Genomic DNA, 20,944 nt, shown 5'->3' on the forward strand with positions numbered 1-20,944 from the left:
ATAGTGTTACAAAATAACTGCTAGAAGACAAGGGTAAAACCTTTTGGTGCTTACTGGTAATGCTATAAGCAAGACAATGCAGTTCAAAATGTTGGAGGTTTACCTTCCATTTCTCTGACGCTTGGTCAAAGCAGGTGAATGGCAGTGCTGTAGCTGTGACCACAAACTGATATTGTTGCTGCTGTTGAGAGAAGAGCTGCAGGAGGATTGTATCCTGTTCTTGATGCATTTTTTGTTTTTACTGATGCTTTTGCTGTTGCTGCTACTGCAGTGACAGCTGTAGCTGACAAAGTTCCAAAACCTTTAGATCCATAGTAACAGAGCTGGGTGCGAATGTGATGCAGACTGCATGATAGCGTAACATCTCATTGCCACTTTTCTGTCCATGTCCGACGCAAACATATAAACTGTAAATAGAGAAACAGTCATCATAAATGGTGCACTGAATGTAAACCAATAATGAAACCAAGACAGTACAGAAGCTAACCAAAGTTGCTGTTGTCACATCACTATTCTGATAAACTAAGAACTTCAGATAGCACAGCGTAATAGAATAATGACTGGATGACCTAGCTACGTGTATTAGGAAGGCTCATGTGATATGCCAGTGCCAGTGCCAGTGCCAGTGCCCCCCCCCCCCCCTCCCCCATTCCTCCCCCCACCATCCCATCACAAGCTGCAGTTGTCATACACAGATGCAGTGTCTTTGTGTTGTTATCAACATCCAATGTAGGCATGGATTTTAAACTCTGTGTACTAAATTTTGCACCTTTTACTCCCCCATATTACCTAAAAATTTAACTGTGTATGCTTCCTACTGTGCTGTGTATGCACGATAAGTAAAAGTTCATTATTTGCTATCCTTCCTGGTGTTGCAATTTCAATGGCTGGAAGTGTATATTGTACTACTTCCTCTACATAAACTTAAACTCTCATTTGTGATGCAGTTATTTTGTTGAGGAGGGCTATTCCCAAGTGCTTGTAAGTTATCAATGTCAAAATTTATATCTGCTGGTTACTCATTATTAATATTCAGCACTATGGAAGAAAATCCTGCAGGGTACAACATCAGCACAATTATATTATAAATTTTCTTTTAAACTATAATCTGTTTTGGTCTGTGTCCATTACACACAAAACTTTGAATTCAGCTATGATGATACAGTATCCTGTTGGATCATCTTCTGAACTGATATTATGGTTGCTGCAACCAAAATGGTCAAATCAGTTATAATATTTATTGGACAGGATATAACTTTCCTGCATTATTTTTCAGCAAATTTATGTCTTTGTAAAAATTGTTTTTGTGTTTGCATCATGGCTGTGAATGCCACAATTTCTTTGAAAAAGAACTTGATTGCATGCAATGAACACCATGCTTGAGAATTTGGCACATGAGCGTAGCTATACTAAGTATGTTGAAAAGATGATTCCCAAATGTTTAATTACTGACTCTATGGGTCATTCTCATAGTTCTCATAGATTGTCTCAGAGCTATAACATATATCAGTTGATGCAGATTTTTTGCAGAAAATTACTCAGTAATGGAGCAGGTAGAAGAAATATGAAAAAATGCCAATAATTGTACTTGCATGTGAACACAGTGAGCTTTTAGGGTGAAACAGGCTGAGCATAGTTTCTCATGTTGCTGACCATTCAGAAAATTACAGAGCATTAGGATTTAATCTTCGTTTCTGTTTGCAATGCTAATTTTATCAAAAATTTACAGATAATTAACCATAATTGCTCAAAACTGACTTGTCATCACTATGTTTGTTTACTTGCTCATTTTGGCATGTCTTTGATAGATCACTGGCATGTGTTTGTGTAAAACAGCTGTAGGCTAAGGACCAAATGCCATATTTGATGTTCCACCATTCTTAGTTTACATTTATTCTTATTGTGTAGTCTGCAAAGGTCTTTGTTGTATTACAGTGAGAAGTGTTTTGTCATGGAAAAAAGGGGAGGGGGGGGGGGGGGTGGGGATATCCATTAATATCCTACAGAAAGTAATTCCCTTATTTTCATTTTATCTATATGATGACTACAATAAAAGCCTCTCAAGAAGCTGCAGAAGATGCAGTCAGATTTTTTTTGATTTTTTTTATTAAGCTCAGTAAGAATTTCATTTGTGAGATGAAATACAACTTTCTCTGTAGAAAACCCTTTACTAAATCCAAATTAAGAGCCCACCAACAAAGTGCAGTATAAAAATTTGCCTGTATGCAATACATACAGTGTATGAGCAAATAAATGTAATGGATCTTTATGTAAAAGCCAATTTTTAGTCTCTACAGCATTCTAATGTTTAGAAGCATTCATTGGGTTCAGTGGTGAATGATTTCAATTTGTTTTTGGTTGCATTGCTACTACAGTCAGGAAAATTAGTCAGATATTTGTTCCTGTTTTTTCTTGTTGTCTATTTAGTGAGGATGCAGGATGTTCGTGATTAAGTTTTACAGTAGATTAATTTTTATTTGCAATGGTAGCTTCTGACTCTTTTGCTGACAGTGTGGAGGATTCTGGTGAAATTTAGTGAGCTGTGTTAGTCTTATAATTGGTCCTCTGGGTGAAATATGGTGCCCTTCTTCTTGTATGTAATACTTTGATCACAGATGGAAATCAATCGCCTTCATTATGACAACACTCTCAGTAGAAGACCTGTGAACAGTGCCTACTAAGAACATCCCAAACATGGTTTGCAAAATTTGTATTGGGAGATGAAGCTGTACATTGGGTACCCTGAACTGTTCACTGCTGAAGATATTTCTGAGTCATTGGGAGTTGAGTATTGTCTTGTAACATCAAATCATTACATGTTGCTCCAACATAAGTATGTACTTCAGCGTGATGGATGTTATATTTATTGAATTACATGGAGAGAGAATGGATACAGTTCTTAACTTCAGGAGGCAAAATGCCAGTACTGCCAAAACCTATTGAAAGTAGAAACAACTATTCATAGCAGTCAGAACCATTATTTCTTTCTCAGGAAAGATAGACAGATAGGTCTGAGAAGGTTGGAGAGGTGGAGCAGGTCATGCAGACCTCAGGTTCAAAGGGACTCACCAGTTTCGAGGATGCAGGAAGACAAAGATAGGAGAGGCATCAGAGAGAGTGTGAGGTCAATGAAAGGATGTTGGTAATGACTGTGCCAGCTTCATTCCAGAGATAATAAGAAGACAGTGTGAGAAGTAAAAATATGAAACCCACTCATTTATAGGGGAAACAAATACACCAGGTCTCTTTCAGTGAAATTGATATTATTAACCATGAGGCAGCTCTGGCAATAATTATTATCAGAATACAAAGGACAACTAAAACAAGTACAAAGATTTACATGTTCAGTAAACTAGAGGAAGACTGTTCTGTGGGTTCTTGGTTGAATATTTTATACATTCTGTTTGATAAACCACATGACCATGGTGTGATATTCTACAACTGTGGAATATTACACCAGTGTCTACAACTGTGGAATATTACACCAGTGTCTACAACTGTGGAATATTACACCAGTGTCTACAACTGTGGAATATTAGTCCATTGTCTACAACTGTATAGCTTTACACTACTGTTATGTGTTTTTTCATTCATAATAGATAGAGACGTTAGTGTCATATCTATATGAGGAACTTGTAATCTAACCTTCCCTCACATCATTTGTTGATTGTCACTGTTCAAAATAAACTCTTTTAATAAGCTTCAAGAGGAGTAAGATTTACAATAAAAATTTTTACTTATCTTATTTTCTCATAGTTGGCGCCAGTTCTTCACATCTAGGGGTTGATTCTTGAGGCTGAAACTTTTGACATTGTAGGTTCCAAATGACATGATAATGCTGAAGTAAGCCTGCTCCATAATTTCTGTTTCTGTAATTTTTTATTCTATCACAATTTTCTATATTACACTGTCTTTACAATTTCCACTTGAAAATCAAACATTACATTATTATTGCTAAACATAGAAACATGTCTGATCACATCAGAGGTGTGCCTAATACTACCCCATTCTGCAGTACTAACAATATTGCAAAGAGTTTACAAGCTTTCTTGACAAATGACTTTCTATTAATTTCTGTTATTATTTTATAAATGAATCCAGAAATAAATTTAATAATTAGCTTCAGATTGTGCATTTAATAATAGGAATTTTAAGTTTGCTGAATATTTCATAATTTCAAATGTTTCTAAAAGAAGAGAAATTTTAGCTGTACACACAGAGCTAGTACATATCGATTGTAACAATGAAAATGAAGCGATTTCTTTTTATACATTTTAGCCTGAAATGTACCACATTGTATACAAAATCATATGAAATTCTTTTAGAAAAACAGCCGAGATAATATAAACCTGTTTAAAATGTAGAAAGTATTTTTGGTATCGATAACTTCTGTTGAAGAAAAGCAATGCTATAGGAGGCTGTCCCTTTACAAACTTCAGCCCTGGATTGGGACATGTAGAGAAACTGTGGCTTGCTTTTAGAAAATTAGTTCACCAAGCACTGTATAGATATGTATTTAGAACAGTTCATAGTGAAGGATCAGGATCCTCCATGGTATGTAGTCACTGTAAAGAAACTTCTAAAGGAACAGTGACTCTTGAACCATAGGTGCAATACAAAGCATAGGTCTACATATGGAGAGATGGTAAATGAAACATGTTTGGGTGTCAAAAGGGCAGTTGATGAAGCCTTCAACAGCTACCATGGCAGACTTGTTTCAGATTACCCCTCCCAAAACTAACAGAAATGCTCGTTATATTTAAAGGCTGTCAGCGACCTAGACGTTGGTTCCCAGACACTCATGGTTGACAAATGAACTGAAGCTGAACGTACCAAAGCAAAAGAAGAAGTGCTGAACTATGCTCTCTAATGTTCCTTTACAGTGGAAAATCTGCCTATACTGCCTCCGTTTAATTCCCACACCACTACAAAGATAAATGATATAGATCAGGCATGGACAACCTTTTGTGACCAATGGGCCTGATTGACATACTTACTTAAGCTTGTTTACCTAATTGTCAGTTGTTTACATTTATTTAGGCATAAATAACATTTTATCTTTAAGTACGACGTTTTTACAATATACGTTGTAAAAAAATTCTGTTGCAAAATTCTGCAGTGCTGTTAGTAAGGAAACAATGTTCAAGACACTCAAATAAATGTAAACATCTGAAGATGGGTTGCCAGGTGTCTTGCATTGTCACCATGGAAAAATAAATGCTGATAAAAGCAATTGGTTGCATCTAATTCAGTATAAATTATCTTCCATTGCATCAGTTGCAGGTTCTAATACTTACACAATGGACAAGAATTATTTACTAATGTTAATACAAGAAAAAATGTAGAAACAAATTATAGCATTAAGATAGGCAGTCCTAGTTGACAAATAGTGGCAATTGACCCTGAATAAAGAAAAGTGCAAAGTTATTCACATGAGTACTAAAAGAAATCAGCTAAATTTCGATTACGCGATAAGGCACACAAACCTGAGAGCTGTAAATTCAACTAAATACTTAGGGATTACAATTACAAATAACCTAAACTGGAACGATCAGATAGATAATATTGTGGGTAGAGCAAACCAAAGACTGTGATTCATTGGCAGAACACTTAGAAGGTGTAACAGGTCTACCAAAGAGACTGCTTACATTATGCTTGTCCGCCCTATTCTGGAGTACTGCTGTGCGGTGTGGAATCCATATCAGGTAGGATTGATGGATGATATTGAAAAAGTACAAAGAAGGGCAGCTCGTTTTGTATTATCACAAAATAGGGGAGATAGTGTCACAGACATGATATAAGAATTGGAGTGGCAATCATTAAAACAAAGGCGTTTTTCGTTGCGACGGGATCTTCTCGTGAAATTTCAATCACCAGTTTTCTCCTCCGACTGCGAAAACATTCTGTTGGCACCCACCTACACAGGGAGAAATGATCATCATGATAAAATAAGAGAAATCAGGGCTCGCATGGAAAAATTTAAGTGCTTGTTTTTCCCGCATGCTATTCGAGAGTGGAACGGTAGAGAGACAGCATGAAGGTGGTTCATTGAACCCTCTGCCAGGCACTTTGTTGTGAATAGTAGAGTAATCACGTAAATGTAGATGTAGATGTAGATGTAGATGTAGAACTTTGTGAATTTCTTCCATGGGGCAGACTGAAACTAATCGCGGACTGGATCCAGCCCACAGGCGATCTGTTGCCCACCTGTGATATAGATGTTAGTGTCAGTGACTTTGAGAAACAACTGAATTGGCTAAAATTAAGTAAAAGCCTTAGGGCCCAGTGGAATCCATGGCAAATTCTGCACAGAATCTGCAGCTGAATTAGCTCCCATTTTAACCATAATATATGATAGATAGTTCAAACAAAAGAGTGTGCCCAGTAACTGGACATAAACATGGGTCACACACCTTTACAAGAAGGGTACCAGAAGTGACCCCCAAAACTACTGTCCAATATCATTGACATCTATCCATAATAGATTCTTTGAACATATTGTGAGCTAAAACATAATGAGGTACCTCAAACAGAATGCGCTCCTCCATGTCAACCAGCACTGATTTGGAAAACATTAGACATGTGAAACTCAACTTGCACACTTCTTATGTGGCAGGTATATGCAATATTTCTTGACTTCTGAAGACCACTTGATTCACTACCACTCAACGCTTATTAATTGAAGTACGATATGGGGTATTAAACAAAATTTGTGATTGGATTCAGGACTTCTTGACAGGGAGGACACAGTATGTTATTTGGGTGGAAAGTTAGTTAGTTAGTTAGTTAGTTAGTTAGTCAGTTAGTTGGTTGCATGTTCCATTGATCAATTGCATGGTACGGTAGCCGTTATGATGTGGAACGTGTCAAGTGCACAAGAAATGCACATATGAAACAGAGTTAAAGATTAATGTTTGTATTATTTACCCCATTCCCTTAAATGGCACAAAATGCACATACTATATTTATATCAATATAATGGAAGGAAACATTCCACGTGGGAAAAATTATATACAAAAAAAAAAAAAAAAAAAAGAAAAGGTGACTTACCGAACAAAAGCGCTGGCAGGTCGATAGACACACAAACAAACACAAACATACACACAAAATTCAAGCTTTCGCAACAAACTGTTGCCTCATCAGGAAAGAGGGAAGGAGAGGGGAAGACGAAAGGAAGTGGGTTTTAAGGGAGAGGGTAAGGAGTCATTCCAATCCTGGGAGCGGAAAGACTTACCTTAGGGGGAAAAAAGGACAGGTATATACTCGCACACACGCACATATCCATCCACACATACAGACACAAGCAGACATATTTAAAGACAAAGAGTTTGGGCAGAGATGTCAGTCGAGGCAGAAGTGTAGAGGCAAAGAAGTTGTTGAAAGACAGGTGAGGTATGAGTGGCGGCAACTTGAAATTAGCGGAGATTGAGGCCTGGCGGATGACGAGAAGAGAGGATATACTGAAGGGCAAGTTCCCATCTCCGGAGTTCGGATAGGTTGGTGTTGGTGAGAAGTATCCAGATAACCCGGACGGTGTAACACTGTGCCAAGATGTGCTGGCTGTGCACCAAGGCATGTTTAGCCACAGGGTGATCCTCATTACCAACAAACACTGTCTGCCTGTGTCCATTCATGCGAATGGACAGTTTGTTGCTGGTCATTCCCACATAGAATGCATCACAGTGTAGGCAGGTCAGTTGGTAAATCACGTGGGTGCTTTCACACGTGGCTCTGCCTCTGATCGTGTACACCTTCCGGGTTACAGGACTGGAGTAGGTGGTGGTGGGAGGGTGCATGGGACAGGTTTTGCATCGGGGGCGGTTACAAGGATAGGAGCCAGAGGGTAGGGAAGGTGGTTTGGGGATTTCATAGGGATGAACTAACAGGTTACGAAGGTTAGGTGGACGGCGGAAAGACACTCTTGGCGGAGTGGGGAGGATTTCATGAAGGATGGATCTCATTTCAGGGCAGGATTTGAGGAAGTCGTATCCCTGCTGGAGAGCCACATTCAGAGTCTGGTCCAGTCCCGGAAAGTATCCTGTGACTTTTGTGGTTCTTCTGTGGGGGATTCTGGGTTTGAGGGGACGAGGAAGTGGCTCTGGTTATTTGCTTCTGTACCAGGTCGGGAGGGTAGTTGCGGGATGCGAAAGCTGTTTTCAGGTTGTTGGTGTAATGATTCAGGGATTCCGGACTGGAGCAGATTCGTTTGCCACGAAGACCTAGGCTGTAGGGAAGGGACCGTTTGATGTGGAATGGGTGGCAGCTGTCATAATGGAGGTACTGTTGCTTGTTGGTGGGTTTGATATGGACGGACGTGTGAAGTTGGCCATTGGACAGGTGGAGGTCAACGTCAAGGAAAGTGGCATGGGATTTGGAGTAGGACCAGGTGAAACTGATGGAACCAAAGGAGTTGAGGTTGGAGAGGAAATTCTGGAGTTCTTCTTCACTGTGAGTCCAGATCATGAAGATGTCATCAATAAATCTGTACCAAACACCTTCAACCCATTACATGCAGTCTCCCATCCTTCATAAAGGACACCAACCACTTCCTTGAACGCCTGGAATCCTTACCCAATCTGTTACCCCCGGAAACCATCCTTGTAACCATTGTTGCCACGTCCTTATACACAAATATTCCGCACGTCCAGGGCCTCGCTGCGATGGAGCATTTCCTTTCACGCCGATCACCTGCCACCCTACCTAAAACCTCTTTCCTCATCACCTTAGCCAGCTTCATCCTGACCCACAACTTCTTCACTTTTGAGGGCCAGACATACCAACAATTAAAGGGAACAGCCATGGGCACCAGGATGGCCCCCTCGTACGCCAACCTATTCATGGGTCGCTTAGAGGAAGCCTTCTTGGTTACCCAAGTCTGCCAACCCAAAGTTTGGTACAGATTTATTGATGACATCTTCATGATCTGGACTCACAGTGAAGAAGAACTCCAGAATTTCCTCTCCAACCTCAACTCCTTTGGTTCCATCAGTTTCACCTGGTCCTACTCCAAATCCCATGCCACTTTCCTTGACGTTGACCTCCACCTGTCCAATGGCCAACTTCACACGTCCGTCCATATCAAACCCACCAACAAGCAACAGTACCTCCATTATGACAGCTGCCACCCATTCCACATCAAACGGTCCCTTCCCTACAGCCTAGGTCTTCGTGGCAAACGAATCTGCTCCAGTCCGGAATCCCTGAATCATTACACCAACAACCTGAAAACAGCTTTCGCATCCCGCAACTACCCTCCCGACCTGGTACAGAAGCAAATAACCAGAGCCACTTCCTCGTCCCCTCAAACCCAGAATCCCCCACAGAAGAACCACAAAAGTGCCCCACTTGTGACAGGATACTTTCCGGGACTGGACCAGACTCTGAATGTGGCTCTCCAGCAGGGATACGACTTCCTCAAATCCTGCCCTGAAATGAGATCCATCCTTCATGAAATCCTCCCCACTCCGCCAAGAGTGTCTTTCCGCCGTCCACCTAACCTTCGTAACCTGTTAGTTCATCCCTATGAAATCCCCAAACCACCTTCCCTACCCTCTGGCTCCTATCCTTGTAACCGCCCCCGATGCAAAACCTGTCCCATGCACCCTCCCACCACCACCTACTCCAGTCCTGTAACCCGGAAGGTGTACACGATCAGAGGCAGAGCCACGTGTGAAAGCACCCACGTGATTTACCAACTGACCTGCCTACACTGTGATGCATTCTATGTGGGAATGACCAGCAACAAACTGTCCATTCGCATGAATGGACACAGGCAGACAGTGTTTGTTGGTTATGAGGATCACCCTGTGGCTAAACATGCCTTGGTGCACAGCCAGCACATCTTGGCACAGTGTTACACCGTCCGGGTTATCTGGATACTTCCCACCAACACCAACCTATCCGAACTCCGGAGATGGGAACTTGCCCTTCAGTATATCCTCTCTTCTCGTCATCCGCCAGGCCTCAATCTCCGCTAATTTCAAGTTGCCGCCACTCATACCTCACCTGTCTTTCAACAACTTCTTTGCCTCTACACTTCTGCCTCGACTGACATCTCTGCCCAAACTCTTTGTCTTTAAATATGTCTGCTTGTGTCTGTATGTGTGGATGGATATGTGCGTGTGTGCGAGTATATACCTGTCCTTTTTTCCCCCTAAGGTAAGTCTTTCCGCTCCCAGGATTGGAATGACTCCTTACCCTCTCCCTTAAAACCCACTTCCTTTCGTCTTCCCCTCTCCTTCCCTCTTTCCTGATGAGGCAACAGTTTGTTGCGAAAGCTTGAATTTTGTGTGTATGTTTGTGTTTGTTTGTGTGTCTATCGACCTGCCAGCGCTTTTGTTCGGTAAGTCACCTTTTTTTGTATACTATATTTATAGATTTATTTATTCCTATTCAAGAATTCATCTATGGTATAGAAGGAGTTGTCAAGGAGATATGATTTCAATTTATATTTGAAGCTATTACTGCTGTCTGTCAGACCCTTTATTTCATCTGGTAATTTGTCAAAAATTTTTATAGCAGCATATTTTACCCCTTTCTGTGCCAAAGATAAGTCGAGCAAAGGATAGTGTAACTCTTTCTTTTTTCTGGTATTATAATTGTGAATATCACTGTTGTTTTTAAACTGGTCCATGTTGTTGAGAACAAATTTCATTAGTGAATATGTATATTGTGAGGCTATTGTAAGAATTCCCAATCTTTTAAAAAGATGCCTACAAGATGTGCGACTATGAACCCCACACATTATTCTAGCCACTTTCTTTTGAGCAGCGAATACTTTTTGTCTAAATGTTGAGTTACCCCAACACATTATTCTGTATAACATCAGAGAGTGAACGTATGCAAAGTATGTTAGCTTACTAATGTCTATATCCTCAAAATTGGCAATTATTCTGTTTGCAAAAGTTGCTGAACCTAGTCATTTTAGGAGATCGAAAATATGAATTTTCCAATTAAGATTCTCATATATATGTACACCCAAAAACTTAGTATGCTCTACCCTGTTTTCTGACTTCTGTTGATGTGTTATATTTATTGAAGGACTGTACTTTTTGCAGCATAAAATTGGGTGTACTGTGTTTTTTTCAAAATTTAGAGCAAGCCCATTTGCAGAAAACCAATTAATGACTTTTCCAAAGACCTTATTTGTATCATTTTCAATTGGACTTTCTTTTACTGGATTAATAATGATGCTTGTATCATCAGCAAACAGTGTCAGTTCAGCTTCTTGTTTCAGATAGGAAGGGAGGTCGTTCACATATATCAAGAACAGAAGGGGACCCATGACTGAACCCTGTGGAACACGTAATGTAATTTCACCCCAGTTAGATGAAGTGGCAAACTTATTTAAATCACTTGACCCATATAGGGAAACTTTTTGCTTCCTGTTCTGTAGGTATGACTTAAACCACTCATATGCTATTCCATTTATACCATAGAATTGTAATTTCTGTAACATAATGTCATGGTTCACACAATCAAATGCTTTGGACAAGTCACAGAATATTCCTACTGTCGACATTTTACTATTTAAAGACTCTATTATGTGGACAGTGAAACTGTATATTGCTGTCTCAGTGGAACAGTATTTTTTAAATCTGAACTGTGAGTTACTAAGTATCCCATTACTGTTGAGATGGCTAACCACTCTTGAGTACATTACTTTCTCAAAGATCTTTGAGAATGCTGTAAACAAAGATACTGGCTGATAACTATTGACATCTGTGGTGTCCCCCTTTTTGTAGAGGCCTGACAATGGCATATTTTAACCTGTCTGGGAAAATACCTTGAGTTAGTGATGCATAACATATGTGACTCAGAACGTCAGCTGTAATTGCTCCACATTGTTTTAATATCTTATTAGAGATGTCATCTACTCCAACAGAACATTTATTTTTCAGAGATTTAATAATTTTACTTATTTCACAAGAGGTTGTTAGGTGAAACTTAATCTGACTAAATTTTTTCAAAACAGACTCTTCCATGTACTGCCTAGCTTTTACTTCTGAACTGTTCTCACCAAATTTTTCTCCTACACTTAAGAAATGATTGTTAAATACATTAGCTACTTGTTTACTGTTGTTAGGATGGTCACGTTCTCTTTAACAGTAATACTACCTACCCCAGTGGTTACTTTTCCTGTCTCCCTTCTAACAACATTCCATATTGATTTGATTTTATTGCCGGAGTTGTTAATTTCTTCTCTAACATACATATTTCTTGATTTCCTTACAACTTTTCTCAGTATGTTACAATAATTTTTATAGTGTAAAACTACTTCTGGATCTTTACTAGTTCTTGCTGTCTCATACAGTTTTCTTTTTCTTTCTGAAGACACTTTAATACCTGTAGTAATACAAGGTTTCTTTGAAAAGTGTGTGGTGTTACACTAGTAATTTTCTTTGGAAACAATGTTCAAAGAGGGATATAAATTTATCAGGAAATATTTTGCACTTATCATTAGCATTTGGCTCATTATATACATCTCCCCAATTAACATTTCTTAAGCTTTGTCTGAAGTGCTGTATAGATACCTGGTTGAGCAACCTCACACTTTTACTTAATGGTTTCTGTGCTGTACACCCTGTTAGGTTTTGCAAGTTGATCAGTTGTGCATCATGGTCTGACAATCCATTTACCATACGGAAAGCACGTGTTTGTTTTACATCCTCTTTCTGTGCAAATACATTATCTGTTAGCATGCTACTGTCCTGAGCTATACGTGTAGGGAAATTTATCACTGATTCTAAGTTATATGTTGTTAATAACTTTTCCTATCAGAATTACTTAGAAAGTTTACATTGAAATCACCACAGATTTTTGTCTGACAGACAGCATAATAGAGAGTCAAACTTTTTTTATGAACAGCTCCCAGTCTCCTAATGGGGACCTGTACACTGTTGCTAATATCAATACTACATTATCTAGCTGAAGCTCACATGCACAACCTCAAACTGCTGATCAACACAAAATTTTCTTACTTCTACAATTTTGCATGTATACCCGTGCTTTATGAAAATGGCAACTCCTCCTTTATCCAGCCTAGATCTACAAGTGTAAGATGCTAAGTTATACCCACTTATACTGACACTATCCATGCCCACAGTTATGTTGTGTTCAGATAGACAGATTATATCAATCTCATTTTTATTTTTGAGATCATCTATGCACACTGATAGCTCATCTACTTTATTTTTTATTCCCCGAAGTATGTTGATACTGCCCTTAGATTTACCCCAATTAACTGTACGTGAAGTTTCTTTTGTTCTATTTATCTTGATTGTCATCTGTCTGGACTTTGGCTTTAACCTAAAAAACCTGTCTGCCTGGACCCATTAACCACGGGGATCACCCCTTGTGTGACTGTGTACCCCCTTACAGTTTCTGCTAATAGAGAAGCTAACTTACTTTTCCCCATCCTATTCAGGTGCAGGCCATGTGTAGTGTATCCCCACCTACCAATAGCATTTACTGGTACAACACTTATGTGAGATTTTGCCGGTGTCTGGAGCATCCTGTTCAGTTCAGTGTTAACATGCCTTACAGCAGTGTTTACCCAGGGCTGATCATGGTGCTGAAAGACCTCTACAAACCCCACATTTGTGTGCTGTTTCTGCTCCTATTTTATCCAGGTCACTCCTAATACTGTACCTTGGATTCATAGCCAGGCTGTTTCCTGCTCCCCCAACTATAATTACCTGATCTTCCTTCTCAAAGTCCCTGCATAGCTGACCTAAGTTTTCTGTCACCTGGCTAAGGCTAGCACTTGGTTTCACAAAACTTGTGACCTGGTACCCTGCACCTAATTTCTCCTGAAGCTGCTGGCCCACACCCCTCCCATGACTGCTGCCTATAAGCAGAATTCTTCTTTTCCTATTCTGGTTTGATCCCGACCTGTCTTTTTTCTTTAAGCTAATATTCTGATTCAACCTACTTTCAACTACATCTAGATGAGGCCCTTCCTCCACTTCAGATAGCAAGCTAAACTAATTTACTAATTGAATTTCTGGAGTTTTTTCAACTGTTTCCCTTTTTCGCCCTTTGCTTGCTACCTTTTCCCAGTTCCCAGTCTCTTTTTCCTCCCTTAACCTACATAATTCCAAGCTCACATCGTTGACAGACCTAGAAGTAACTTAGAGCATGTCCCAGGAAGTGTGTTGGGATCCTTGCTGTTCATGTTGTGTATTAATGATCAGCCACACAGTATTAATAGTAATATAGGACTGTTTACGGTTTAGGCAGTTATCTATAATGAAGTACTGTCTCAAAAGGGCTGTTAAAAAATTCAGTCACATCTTGATAAGATGCAACCCACCCTAGAATATTGTTCGTGTGTGTGGGACTTCGATCAAATACAACTAAATGGTGTTATTGAACATATACAAAGAAGGGCAACATGATTAGTAAAGAAAGGAAAGAAGATTGGATTTATATCCCATCGACATAAAGGTCATTAGCAATGGAGCACAACCTTGGATTGTGTCAAGGGTGGGGAAGTAAATCAGCTTTCAAAGGAACCATCCTGGCATTTGCCTGGAGCAATTTAGGGAAATTGCAGAAAACCTAAATCTGGATGGCTGGGTGTAGGTTTAAACCTTTGTCATCCTGGATGTGAGCCCAGCGTGCTAACCACTGCACCACCTTGCTCACTGTGCCAACTTGCTTGGTAACATAATTGGTCACAAGTTTGTTTCACCCAAGGTAGACTGTAAAGGAAATGCAGTAAACTCTAAACTGGCAGACGCCTGAAGATAGGTCTCCATTATCCCATGGAAACCTATGCTTAAAGGTTCAAGAACCAGTTCAATTGAGGAGTCTAGAAAGTTTCTGATGCATCCTATACATTATTCATGTATGGACTGCAAAGACAAGATTAGACTTATTAATGCTCAAACAGAAGTTTTAAGCAGACATTCTTCCCACGCTCCATATGCAAATGGAAGGGAAAGAAGCCCTAATATGTGGTGTAATGGGACATACACTCAGTCATGCACTTCAGTCATTTGCAGAGTATAGCGGTAGAAAAAAAGGTTGAGAGGAACATGCATGAGAAATGGAATGAATAGTGCAGTTAAAAACAAATAGGAAAGCAGTAAAGTAGATTGGGTGGGGGGGGGGGGGGGGGGGGAGACCAAAGAAAGAGCCCATCAGAAGGCTCCCAACTCCTTCATGAGTATGTGCATGGTGAGCATGGGACCCCAGACGGTTGGAGTACCTCCTTCCCTTCCTGTGCTGCAATCTCTCACCACTGACTATCCTTTCTTCTCTTGCCCTCTTGCTCATGGTGGCAGCCTTTGTTGTTGACCTGGCTATTCCATAGGTTCTGCCTTCCTTTACTGCAATGTTCTTTCATTTACCACCTTTTTTTGGGTGAAGTTATTTGTGGTCCCCTTCTGGGTTTGACCTTCAGTTTCCAAAAGTTTCTGTAGTGTGGACTGACTGGGAAAGAACACCTTAAGATTGGCAAATTGCTTTAAATGGTCATAAATGTAAAATTGTGCATTTCATAAAATGAAAAAATGTACTATCCTATGATGACAATATCAGTGACTCACTGTTGGAATCAGCCAACTCATACAAATACCTGCATGTAACACTTTGTAGGGATGTGAAATGGAATGATCACATAGGTTCAGTTGTGGGTAAAGCGGGTAGTAGTTTTCAGTTTATTGGCAGAACACTTTGGAAGTGCAATCAATCTACAGAGTAGATTACTTACAAATCACTTTTGCAACTGGTTCTAGTAAATTGCTCAAGTGTGTGGGACCCATACCAGATAGGACTAACTAGGAATATTGAAATTGTACAGAGAAGGATAGCATGAAGGGCCACAAGTTTGTTTAATCCATGGGAGAGCGTCACAGAGGTACTGAAAGAACTGAACTGCAAGACTCTTGGAAGAGAGATGTAAATTATCCTGAGAAAGTCTGTTAACCAAGTTTCAAGAACAGGTTTAAATGATTATTCTAGGAATATACAATAACCAGTTATGTATCACTCACACAGGGATTGTGAGGATAAGATTAGAATAATTACTGCACGCACAGTGGCATTCAAACAGTTACTCTTTCCACGCTCCATACATGAATGGTACAAGAAGAAACTCTAATAACTGGTACCATGGGACGTACCCTCTTTCATGCACCTCACAGTGGTTTGCAGAGTATAGATGCAGATGTAAATGTGTAAATAGTGCCTGCTGCTTGTAAAGTTAAAGATGATCTGTGCACAGTACCTGTGTAAGCTTTTATTTGTTCGTCAAAACCAATGCCACTGCCAATATGACATGGTGTTTTCATTATGTACCCATTCAGTTTAGCCCCCTGACAACACAGGGCTCATACTTCTGATAACTGTGGTAATAGCTCTCTATGTATACCAAGGAATTGATGGCTGTCTTCCTGGGGCAACAAGACTCCTGGTATTGGCTAGTGTGCCAGATGTCCTTTGCTGTAGCTGGATGGCATCCATGAGGAGAGCTCTAGATCATAGTAGGTGGCATCAAGGCAGACATTTTGCAAATGAAACATATTAAATCATGCTAGAACAATGGCCATTCTGATTGGGCCATCTCTTCAGGCAGGAGTTGGAACTTCGGTGCAGACAGTTAAAACCCTACTGCTTTCCCTAACCCATGGGAAGATGGACAAGCCAGACATCTACGATCAAACCAATTTATCCAATACTCACTTGCGTATGAGGTTGCAAAAGGCCAAGGATGTTTACAGTATTCAACACACCACATATTAACTAATATGCAACCAAAATATTGGCTGCTAGTGGCAACGGGGTGTGGGACCAGAGGAATGTATTATTATTATTATTATTATTATTATGCTTTTTGTTAACATCAGCTGTTCTTTGTTTATGGTGAAATTTTACCACAGTTTGATGTGTCTCCTTTACCTGAATCAAATGGTTTGTGTTATGTACATTATGAGAGAAATAAATCACAACTCACAATGTGTGGTGTCGTATACAACTGACGGTGTGGAAAGTGAAGATGAGGAGTGCAATAATATTGGTACAAACTTAGCAAGTGAAAGTGATACTGAAATAGGTGTTCAGCCATATAGTTCATCATCCTTGTTGGACAGGGAGCCATAAATCCCATCTCCAATGAAATGTAGTAAAGAACAATTATTGTCCATGGAGCAGGTACTAAACATAATTACATACATGGAAGATCATCCATAGCACAGTAGAAACACAATTATGAACAGATTTTGAATAACTTCACAGCAGTATGACTGTGTAGTGCATAAGAAAAACTATGGATATTCAAGGGAGGCGAAAGGTGCATGTCAAGGAGACTTGATACATTTTGCAGGCTGTCCATGATAGTGACCTACTGTGCTATGCACATCAAATTGCACTTGACATAGATTACAATGATTTCAAGGGAAGCAGTAGATGGTTGTATTACTTCAAACAGTGCTACAGAATTGGGAGACGTAATATAATGAAATTTCAAATGAAGCATCAACTTGACGATGTACAGCAAACTGTGGTATCAGCCTGAAAATTTGTAGGTGAGAGAAATAAGCTTATCCCAGTGTTCAGTAAGGAATTTGTTTTCAACTCTGATCAATCAGGATCTGAAGAGGAAATGCGTGTGAAAGGAACTCTGGAAATTAATGGTACTAAGAGAGTTGTATCAAGATCAATTAACATCAATGCCTGAATGCATTCATGTACAATTATGCTGACAAAATTGGGGTAGTAAATTGGCTGGAAAGTAATTTATTGTGCTGTGAGAAGTTTGAGATGCTCTGTCCCCTATGATTCTTCCTCATGTGTATGATCTTGTAAGGGCAGTAGGTTCAATGTATGTCACAGCAAGCAAGAGCAGCGCAATGAGTGTAAGAGAACTATAACTCTGGTATGGGCACCGTTTTTGTCCAACAGCTGGTCAAAATAACCTGCTTTTGCTTGATCCCTTGTCTGCATATAAAAATCATACACCTTAAGAGCAAACTATTCCCCCTGAAAAGTGTGTGACATGGCAATTCATATCAAATGGAACCATTGGACAAATTCAGTCTCTAGGTGTTGGTTTTTTTCCACACCTATAAAACATATTATCACACTATTTGCACCTACATCTTAAAGGACACCCATTTGCACAGTAAGCTCTGTGACAGACTGTTTCACATTCAGTTGCATGCCATTCCATTCCATCAAGTCTCATCACCCTGTTACATCCATTTGATTCTATATGCATTCTTTAAGAAAGGATACCTAGCTGAACATCCTGCATGGTTTGTAACTCCCAAGGAATTCACCTTTGATTTTGATGGTGCGAATTTTTGTGGTGTGTCATTGTTCGTATGAGAAGATGAGCTTCTTAGCTGGGCTTCATAAGGTTATTACAAACATCTTTTGTCAGCTGCACACTAAATGTTTTCATTGAATTTCCAGGTACATAAGACATGAAATGAGCAATGAGCTGGCATGTCAAAATTAAAATTACTATGTACATCACAATTCGTCAAAACATCGTTCCCATAACATAACATGTCATGCCTACGAGGGTGCCAGAAGACTGTCTTGAGCTGCTCTGATAGGCATGACGTGTTGTGTTATTGGAATGATATTTTGGCGAATTTTGATGTACATAGTGATTTTAATTTTGACTTGCCAACTGATCGCTCATTTCATATTTTATGCACCTGCAAATTCAATGGAAAAATTTAGTGTGTAGCTAACACAAGTTGTTTGTAATAACCTTTATGAAGATCGATATATGGTAACTTAGTTTTACTGAAACTGGTTATCTGCAATAAAGTTGTTTATAGTGATCTCAGCTGAGAAGTTCTTCTTCTCCTAAGTAATGAATACAGGTAGCCCATTCAAGCTCAACTTGAGTAAAACAGTGTGCTACTTTTCATTCGATGTTCATGGTGCAAGTTAATGGGCCGAGCCCGGAAAAACTTAGGCCGAGCAGTGGGTTTGAGCATGATATGAGCTTCAAAGTCGTTTGCATGGCCTAACCCAGGAAAAAAAAGGGACAAAAATGTCATCGACAAGGAATCCAATCGAGAATAAGGAATAGCATCAGAGACGATATTGACAGAGTCATCTATGGAGAACCCAAAAACGCGAAAGGCATCGAAACCAAAAAGATTCTCCGTGTTACTATGGTTGACCACAAATATGGGAACAGTGCGAACGACAGATTTGTAAGATACCTCAGCATCAAATTGTCCCAAGAGAGAAATCTTCTGTTTATTGTAAGTCCGTAATTGCCTAGTGACAGGTGACAGGATTGGAGATCCCAACTGAAGATACGTCTGAGAATTGATGATAGTGGCAGCAGAACCAGTATCCACCTGCATGTGAACATCTCGACCAAGTATTTGGACAGTGAGGAATAACTTCCCTGAAAGAGAAGAAGTACAATTGACAGACAACACAGAATCAGAATCAGCCTCATGTTCATGAACATCATGTATGCGGTTGGATTTGCAAACGGATGACACATGACCCTTTTTTTTTGCATTTGTGACACATAGCCCAACATTGTGGACAATCTTCTCATGAATGTTTCGTAAAACACCACGGGCATGAAGGAAGTTGCCGTGGGTTTTGCTGCAGTTCTTAGAGGTTTGCTTACAGTTAGGCTGAGGCTGCGCTTGGAAGTGTACTGCGGCCACGTCGGCCGGCGGGGGAAACGCCACATGCTTCGTCAGCATCGCACAGTGGTTGTATTTCTCCAACATCGCCCCATGCCTCTATTTGCACTCCAGTGGCGTGAGAAATTTCAAAAGACTGAATGATGGATAGGACTTCATCTAGAGTCGGATTTGCCAACTGAAGGGCATGTTGCCTAACTTCTTTGTCGGGTGCCGTTCGGATAATAGCATCCCGTACCATGGAATCGGCGTAGGATTCTTTGTGAACTTCAGTAACAAATTGACACTTTCTACTGAGGCTGTGAAGTTCAGCAGCCCAAGCGTGATAGGATTGATTTGGTTGTTTTTGACAACGATAAAAGGCAACACGAGAGGCTACCACGTGTGTTTGCTTTTGAAAATAGGGGGACAGAAGTGAGCACATTTCAGCAAAGGTCAAAGACGCAGTATCTTTCAAAGGAGCCAATTGTGACAATAACCGATACATTTGAGGTGAAATCCATGAAAGGAACCGAGACTTACATGTTTGTTCGTCTATGACATGAAATGCCAAGAAGTGCTGTCGAAGACGTTTTTTGTAATCAGACCAGTCTTCTGCTGTCTCATCGTAAGGAGGAAAAGGAGGTAGAGACAATGACAAGAGACGCCCCGCATTTGATGCCGCGACAAAATCACGAATCGCATTTGTGAGAAGCGTTTGCTGTTCTATGAGACCTTGCAAAAGTTGCTCTAAAGTAGCCATGGAAACATGTGGGTCAACGATGGAAAAGAAAAATCACTACCTCGTCGCCAATTGTAATAACTTCAAGTTGAACAAATATATTTCAAGGAAGAAGCAATACATCAAAGTCACAGATCAAGTAAACAGAGTAAGACATGTGTACACTTTAACAGTCATATCATAACTGAGTCCGAGTCTAGCTGCCGCTGGCTGCCTGGCTGCTTAGGTGGTGCTGCTGCTGCATGTCTGGCAGACAGCACTGCATGTAGAGGACGCATGTAACTGCGCGGCGGCACTTTGAAAGATCGGCGAGTCACAACACTTTTCTTTCTGTTAATCTGTATAGTTTATCAATTAACAATTTAGCCATAATATAATTGGTAATTTCATTATTTCAGGACAACAGAGAAATATGTTGAAGAAACCATCAATAAAGTGAAAACATTACTTGAAATGGAGAACAGAGTGGAAGAAAAATATCAATTTATTATGCAATTACTTTCAAAAGACACCCTGAGCAAAGATGATGTCATAATTGTCACATTTTCTTTATTTACTGATGGACTGAGTACAGTAAGTTATTTACTTT

The 20,944-nt window shown here is 39.9% G+C and overlaps 1 protein-coding gene across 3 annotated transcripts in view; it reads left to right on the forward strand.

Moving 5' to 3' along the window:
- Positions 1 to 20,944, forward strand: part of LOC124555532 (probable cytochrome P450 CYP44) — a 260,162-nt gene that overhangs the window by 121,641 nt on the left and 117,577 nt on the right. For all 3 annotated transcript variants that reach the window (XM_047129486.1, XM_047129487.1, XM_047129488.1), the window contains exon 6: positions 20,754 to 20,928. In XM_047129486.1, the coding sequence (XP_046985442.1) occupies positions 20,754 to 20,928 (175 nt within the window). The remainder of the gene's footprint in view (positions 1 to 20,753; positions 20,929 to 20,944) is intronic.

This window comes from Schistocerca americana, chromosome X (assembly GCF_021461395.2).
Source record: "Schistocerca americana isolate TAMUIC-IGC-003095 chromosome X, iqSchAmer2.1, whole genome shotgun sequence".
In the NCBI taxonomy this organism is placed as follows: Eukaryota; Metazoa; Arthropoda; class Insecta; order Orthoptera; family Acrididae; genus Schistocerca; species Schistocerca americana.